The sequence below is a fragment of the Corapipo altera genome, unplaced genomic scaffold, assembly GCF_003945725.1.
Source record: "Corapipo altera isolate COAL_440 unplaced genomic scaffold, ASM394572v1 128, whole genome shotgun sequence".
NCBI lineage: Eukaryota > Metazoa > Chordata > Aves > Passeriformes > Pipridae > Corapipo > Corapipo altera.
In genome coordinates this window covers 303,544-311,254 of record NW_020885061.1, presented here as the reverse complement: position 1 = coordinate 311,254, position 7,711 = coordinate 303,544, and the positions used below count along the sequence as shown (strand labels likewise).

The 7,711-nt window shown below is 53.4% G+C and overlaps 1 protein-coding gene across 1 annotated transcript; it reads right to left on the bottom strand.

Annotated features, from left to right (window-relative positions):
- Positions 1-730: 730 nt before the first annotated feature.
- LRR1 (leucine rich repeat protein 1) lies at positions 731-7,187 on the bottom strand. Its single transcript, XM_027668980.1, has 4 exons — positions 6,943-7,187; positions 6,775-6,873; positions 3,615-4,342; positions 731-1,627 (listed from the first exon to the last, which is right to left on the bottom strand). Exons 1-4 carry the CDS (start codon positions 7,117-7,119, stop codon positions 1,375-1,377), a joined length of 1,257 nt encoding a protein of 418 aa, XP_027524781.1. The 5' UTR covers positions 7,120-7,187; the 3' UTR covers positions 731-1,374.
- Between the last annotated feature and the right edge of the window lie 524 nt (positions 7,188-7,711).

Genomic DNA, 7,711 nt, shown 5'->3' with positions numbered 1-7,711 from the left:
CACCTGGTTCCCTGGGAGGCTCTGGGCCACTGCACAGCACCCCCCCCCCCAGATCTGCATCTGAAATTCCCGAGGAGTCCCACAGGAGGCCAAATTTCTGTGCCTCCTCCGCCTTCCTCCTCTTAATCACGTGCTCCATCTAAAAGGGGCTTTTCCACACGAGTAATTTCCAGGTTGCTGCAGTCAGAACTCTCTCCTTTTACAGCAGCATCAGGGATTAGCTCTGGCTGGCATCTGGTTAGATGGGAAGCCTGTAATTCATGGAATCATTAAAATTGGGAAACACTGCTAAGATTGTTGACTCCAACCATTCCCCCAGCCCTGCCAAGGCCACCACTGACCCGTGTCCCCAGGTGCCACATCCACAGGGCTTTTAAATCCCTCCAGGGACGGGGACTCCACCACCTCCCAGATGGAGGTAGCCTGATCCAATGTTGACCACCCTTTCCCTGAAGGAATCTTCCCAAACATCCAATCTAAACCTCCCCTGGCAGGCACTGAATACCACTTCAAAAACAACTGCACTGTGCTCCCTCCAAGCCATCACATGTTCCAGGGATGCCTAAAGGCTTCTCAAGGGACTTTTGTTCCAACCCGAGCCACGGACCGGCTGACAAGACATGAAATAAGGGCCTGTGGATACACCCACTATTTCTGTGTCTTCACCGGGGAAATCCCTGGAATACAGTGGAGGAAAAGCTCCTCAGAGAAAACACAACCCACACGTCAGTAGAAGGGTTTCAAAATTTAATAGGTCGACAAGGTGAAACAAATTCAAGAATCGTTAAAACACGAGAGTTTTAAGAAACAAAGTTTCCGGCGCATACTTAGAAAAAAAAGACGTTTCTTGTATCACAAAGAGATAAACCCCCCCAAAAAAACCATTTGCTCTGGTAAAAAAACAGCAGTGCTGGTCCCTGCTGGAAGTGGGAATGTTGTAAGAGAACCTTTAAAAAAAAAAAAAAGAAGCACCTGGAATTACATGACCGGTTTGGGCCTTAATTTCTCCTCCACGTAAAAAAGCTGGAGAGAGCCGAGTCCAGCGAGGAAGCCAACGCAGACACTGTCCATGGGCAGAGCTCAGGGCATCACCTGCGAGTAAGAGTGGGATAAACTCCCAAGAAGGAACCCCTTCCTCCACAAAACTGAGAGAGCTGCCGTGACGCTCCGAGCAAAGCCTGGGAACAGGAAAAGGAAAGCAAAACACAATTCTAGGGAAGGTTCGCTCGAGCTCCGCGTCGCTCGTCATTCCGACCACAGGGACATTCCAGTGGTGGAGGGAGAGTCAGGCACCGGGTCAGGCTGATGTGTCCCCTCACTGCCAGAGGGATGTTTGATCTCTGCTGGGCAGAGCTTTGGCACCCACAGCGATGGTCACCCGTTGCTCTGGAGGTGCCTGTCCAGGAACTGGGAATAGCAGTGCAGGGAACAGAAGTAGCAGAGGATGGGAGCGTCCGTCCCTCCCATGTTGTCCACGAGCACCACGGTGTGAGCCACGTGGTGCAGGTTCATGGTCACCGTGATCTGGATGAAGCTGCTCAGGCAGGCACTTCCACACTGGCAGGTTTTAGCCACTCCCAGATCCTCGCAAAGGTGGGAAGGAAGGAGATGGCAACCGTAAGGGATCCTGTGGAACGAGAGGAGTGAGCGTGAATTCACTGCAAAATTAACCTGTGTCACTCAGAAACGGTGACAGGCACAGGCACCAGCTGGGAGAGACAGCATTCCGAGAGCACAGACATGGAAAATCTGGGATTTTGGACTGGTCAGGAATTAAATACCACTTTCCAAGACAGCCAGTGAAAACATGCACCCCCTTTACCCACCCGAGTGCCAAGGACCTGAACTCCTGGAGACACTGAAGAGGGAGACAACAGCACTCCTGACAGCCTGGGGCACAGCCAATTAGGCAATTAAAAAGAAGATTAAGCATAATGAGAATTAGGGAATTAAGTGAAGATTAAGACTAATGAGACAACTGGGCACATACTGTTCCTCCCTCATGTCACCCAGGGGGATCGCTGTGTTTCACCCTGGCCTCACGCAGCACCCACAGTTTACTCCTCCCTCTCTTCCACAAAGTGGAAGCAACACGAAAACACAACTCAGAGGAAAGGGGAGATAAAATGAGCCTTTTTGCAGCAGTGCCACACTGCAGGCCTTAAATGAAGGTTCTCCTGATACACAGCTCCCTCCATCCATCGTGTCACCAATGACATCCAGAGTCGGGAGCAGGAATTGCTTCTTCCTAAATTCACAGCAGAGCAGGGTCAAGTTTGGGGTACAAAAGAAATGATTCCCCTGAAGTGTTTTTGTCGAGTTCAGTTGGAGTGTGGGTATCACCAGTGCCCAGCAGGCACTCCAGGCTCAGATCCCACTGACTCACATCCTGCCTACACCTACACGTTTCCCAATTCTTTCCACACACCAGCACTCACATTATGAAAACTCCTGTGGGTTTTTTTTTTAACCACCTTAATTTCAGGACACCCTTTTTTCCCCTGTCAGGAAAAGCATAATCACAGCTCTGGTACTTTCCCAGAATGAAGACTGATTTCCAAACGTTTATTCTGCATCTTCCCTCCTTCTGTTTTGTCCCTCTCTCAAGGTTTTTACAGGAACCGAGCACTAAAACCTGACCAGCACCGAGGGATTGAATTCTCTAGAAAACCTCTATAAAAGCCTTAACATTTACATCGAACCCACTGCAATTTATATAACCTTGGGAAAGGAGACACGTGGGGGTTAATTATAAAATCAGCAAGGTCAGAAGTGGGTGTTTTGGCCCAGAACATGTGCTGGCTCAGCTCCCTTCAGGGTGTGCCCGTGGATGCCTTTGGTGCAGATTTCTGTGCAATTATCCCGAGTTTGTGGGGCACTCCCCACCCCCAAGGCAGGAGCGGGCACAGGATGGAGATCAGGGACACTTCAAGCCTGTCTCTCACCCTCCTCTGTGCCAAATTTCCATCTCTGTGCTCCCTTTCCACCCAGAACAGAGTGGGAGCAGCAGCAGATGGTACCTGAAGGTTCCCGGTACGCCAAGGATCGCGGGTGGAGCTATGGAAGCGGTGTGAGGGAAGAGGAGGGAGCTGATAACGAACAGCAGCCTGGCAGGGTGATATTTACTTGGTGAAATGATGATTTCACAATTACCTCAGACCTGGGATTCTCTGAATAAGCCAGAACGCCCTCACTCCAACACCAAAGGAAACTAGGAGCTTCAGGAAAACCCATGGCAGGGAGAAGCCTGCAGCAGAAGTGGGTCAGGGTTGTAGAACTGATTCTCTTCCCCAAAGCTGGCCAAAAATATTCTGTTTATCCCCCCCCCGGTGGATAAAACCATTTCAACCCGTAGCTTTGCCTAAATGCTTCCAAGGCACCCGTTTCCTGATGATTTTACAAGTGGAATTCGAAGGAATTCGAACCTTGTGAATTTTAACAGGTGATGAGCAACAGGCACTGAGGGGAAAAGAAACAGCCAAGTGAGGAAAGGTGGGAGTGGCCGGGTGGGAAGGGTGCAGTGCCAGGTGGGAAAGGAGCAGTGCCAGGCGGGAAGGGAGCAGTGCCAGGCGGGAAGGGAGCAGTGCCAGGTGTGCACCTCACGCTGCCCTTACCTGTGATTTATGGTGGCTCTGGCAGCACACTCCAACAAAGTCAACGGGATTTTCAGCTGGATGTTGGGCACCAGCGGGTTGGGCTGCTCAAAAGGATTCCCAAAGAGGTCCAGGTTCTCCAGGGAGAGCCTCCTGAAGTCGCTGGGCAGGAAGGGCAGTTTGTTGCGCGCGGCCGACAGGAAGCGCAGGCGGCTGAGCTGCCCGACCCTGCAGGGCAGCCGCACCAGCTCGTTGTCATCCAGCTTCACGTTGACCAGCCCCCGCAGCTCACAGAACTCCAGGGGCAGCGCTCGGAGCCGGTTCTGGCTCAGGTCCAGGAACTGCAGGGACTTCTGCAGGCTGGAGCAGCACAGGGCCCCGCTGAAGGACTCCAGGTGGTTGTCGTGCAGGTCCAGCTCCTGCAGACACACCAGGTCCCCGAGGGTCGCCGGCAGCTGCTTGATGTGGTTGTGGCTCAGGTCCAGCTTCCGGAGCTTCCTCAGGCAGAGCACGCGCGTGTCGACCCGGGCCAGCTTGCAGTAGGAGGTCTGCAGGTGCTCCAGGGAGTAAGGGAAGCTCTTGGTGAGGGGATAGTCCCTCCTGGAAGTTATGATCATTTTCGTCTTGGGTTTTTCCACTTCCGAGTTCTTTGCCGGGACCAGAGGGGAGAGAGGGAGAACTCCGGCGTCGGTGCCTTGGTGAGCCAGTCTCAGGGCTGAAAGGAAAGTCTTTAAATCGCTGGCATTTGCCTGCAGGAAAACACAGTCGTGCAGTTAAAAGCTCATTATCCTCCTGCTCGTTTGTTACTGACACCTCCCTGTGCGTATCAGGAGCTACCAACTCAGCAGGGCGATGGAATGGGACAGGGAACAGCTCTGTTTACAGCGTTTAAGAACAAACACGACCTCTTGGAATAATCCAGATCAAACTGTGCTGCAGCACCCAGGAGAGGAACAAAGCACTGAATTCACGGCTGAAAATAAAGCACTGGAAAAAAAACCCCCAGTGCACTGGGATCTCCCTAAAATGCAACACGACAAAGGGACAGTTGTGAACACACACGGGGAAAACAGAGGCCTAAAACCTGAGACAATTTCTGGAACTTGCTAGGAAGGAAAAGGATGGAAGCTGGGGCTAAATTCAACAAAAGGAAGGTGGAAAGCTTCAAGGAAGGTTAAGTCAGTGCTTCTGGCCACACACAGCTCTGGCTGTGCCAGAGGAAAATGGACCAAATAACTGACCAAATAATGCTTCAGGTGGGATATAACAGAATGGTTTGGGTTGGAAGGGACCTTAAAGCCCATCCAGTCTCACAGGGACACTTCTCACTAGCCCAGGTTGCTCCAAGCCCCATCCAAGCTGGTTTTGGACACTTCCAGGCATCCAGGGGCAGCCACAGCTTCTCTGGGCAGCCTGTGCCAGGGCCTCCCCACCCTCACAGCCAGGAATTCCTTCCCAATATCCCATCTAAGCCTGCCCTCTGGCAGTGGGAAGCCATTTAGGCTTCAACTGACTCTCAGTAAGGACAGAGGTTCAGGTGACCTGTGTTTTAAATGAAGATCCAGAAAGCTCTGATGTACCTGTTGTACTGACATAATTCACTTTTATGAACAGGAGGGCCACCAAATACTTCTCTTCTGCTTTTTTCAGCAAGGTTCTATTGGAGCTGATGTGCAGCTGACAGGCTCTTAAGCTAAAAAGTGAATTCTAAAATAAAAAGCACGTTGTACCCATAAAAGAAAAGAACAAACTTGGAGTTTGGGCACAATTCTGGGAGCCCAGAGATTGTCACTCTGTGTCCCTGCTGTGACTCACCCAAGCCCTGTGACACCACTTCTGCACCTGAAAGGCAGTTTTGTTCCTAAATGTGTTTAGACCAAGTCCCTGAGGGTGTACATAATGTACACAGTGTACATGATGTACTATAAACACCCAGCACAGGATGCTGGATATAATTCCAGATGCTCATGTGAGATAAATTAAGGCAATAAAGATCAAACCTATTTGACTGCATATGCAAAATAAAAGCCTCAGCCACAGAAAGGATGTTGAGTAAAAGAGTTTAATGTGCATTGATGAGACATCTTAAATTTGGGTTCTGGATATGGAGCATGCAAGAGGAATCTGGAATACTGTGAGATAAACTTTTTGACTTCTCACTCTCCAGCAAAATTGAGATGAAAGGATGCAGCAGAAAAAGATATTCTGGATCTAATGCAACGTGCAAGAGATTTCATTTTTGAAGGACACAGAGCACGTTGGCTTCTGGCGGGGAAAAAATTAGTTGGATTTGGGCTCCTCCTTTTCCATTTAACCCTTTAACAGGTTCATAACATTTAGGCTGCTTTCCACAGAAAGACAACAGAAAGCCAAACTGCTTTCCAAACCACCAGTCAACCTTATTTGCCTTTGTTTACACATCCTGACTCAGAGGTTTCAGAAAAGAACTCTGAGGTTTAGGAAAACCTGTCCCACTCCCCTCTCCTACAGGGCTACAAAACATTCCTGCTACGGGCACAGAAAGAAGCGACAAGAAAATTTAGTGGTAATACTTGATTTTTGGGGTGAGTTTAAACGTTATTAAGAACCACTTTCTCCTGTGAACTGCAAATAAATACACTGTGTTGGCATTAAGTGGGATGGTGCCTTTGCCCTGACCCAGGTGTGCTCTGAAAGCCACAGTGGGCACTGACTGTCCAGTGAAATGAGAGTAATCTTTTTTTTTTTCCCATTAGAAAGATGGTAAGGAACAACTGTTTAATGGAATTTAAGGCCAAACAGCAACACCGTATCAGAGGAATGAAAAAAAGAGAAAATTTCTCTCTAAAGGTTTGAAGAACAACACAAAAATGGACTTTTCTGGTCCTGAAGAAGTAGAAGAGAGAACACAGCCCAGAAAAGGGGGAATGGCTTCAAACTGAAACAGAGCAGGGTTAGATGGGACACTGGGAAGGAATTCCTGGCTGGGAGGGTGGGGAGGCCCTGGAATAGAATTCCCAGAGAAGCTGTGGCTGCCCCTGGATCCCTGGAAGTGTCCAAGGCCGAGTTGGACGGGAGCAACCTGGGCTAGTGGAAAGTGTCCCTGCCCATGGCAGAGGGTGGTATGACACGGGATTTGATATCCCTTCCCGCCCCGCGGTGCCGGAGCCCCCCCGGCTCCCCCGGTCGGTCCCGCACGCACCTTGCTGAGGCGCAGATCCACCGCGGGCTCCCGCAGCCGCACCGTGGCCTTTCCCTGCTCCACGAACCTCGTGAAGAGCCGCTCCACGTTCTGCTGCACCTGCGGGCACAGCCGGTCAGCGCCCGCCCCGGGCACCCCCCGCGCCCCGCCCTGCCCCGCCGTGCCCACCTTGTAGCGGGCGCCGGTGCGGTCCCGCGCCGTGCACACCATCAGGTAAACACCGCCACCGCCACCGCCCGGCGGCCGCCCCAGCGACACCAGCGCCCGCGCCGCGCGGCCGCGGCCCTGCAGCCCGCAGCTGGGCAGGAGCTGGCTCAGCACCTCCACCTCGCACCGCAGCCGCATCCCGGTCCCGCTCCCGGTCCCGCTCCCGGCTCTGATCCCGGTCCCGGCACCGCCACCGGCCCGCGCAGGGCGGGCGGCGCCGCGGGGGCCTCCCGCGGTGTCCGCGCGCGGCTGCCCGCCGCGCTGCCTGCCCGCGGGGATGCCGCCCGCCGCCGTGTGTGCCTGTGCCCGCCGGGATCGCGGCCCCGCTCCCGGTGAGGGATCGGGGACACCCGGCGGGCGGGACCGCGGGGCGAGAATGGAGAGCGGAGGCACCGGCGGCACCGGCAGCGCGGGGCCCGACCGCGGGGCCCTCGGCGCGGGGCCCTCAGTGCGGGGCGATGGCGCCCCCTGCTGGGGGCGGGTGGCGCGAGTTGGCGGGAACGGGACAGGGAGGGGAGAGAGAGGGGACGGGACACGGAGGGTGCGGAGGGGACACAGGGGATGTGAGGGGACATGGAGAGTGTGAGGGGACATGGAGGGTGTGGAGGGGACATAGGGGATGTGAGGGGACGTGGAGAGTGTGAGAGGACATGTGTGAGGGATGTGGGGGCATATGGGGGGTATGAAGGGCAGGGCGGTGTGAGGGGACATGGAGGGTGTGAGGGGACAC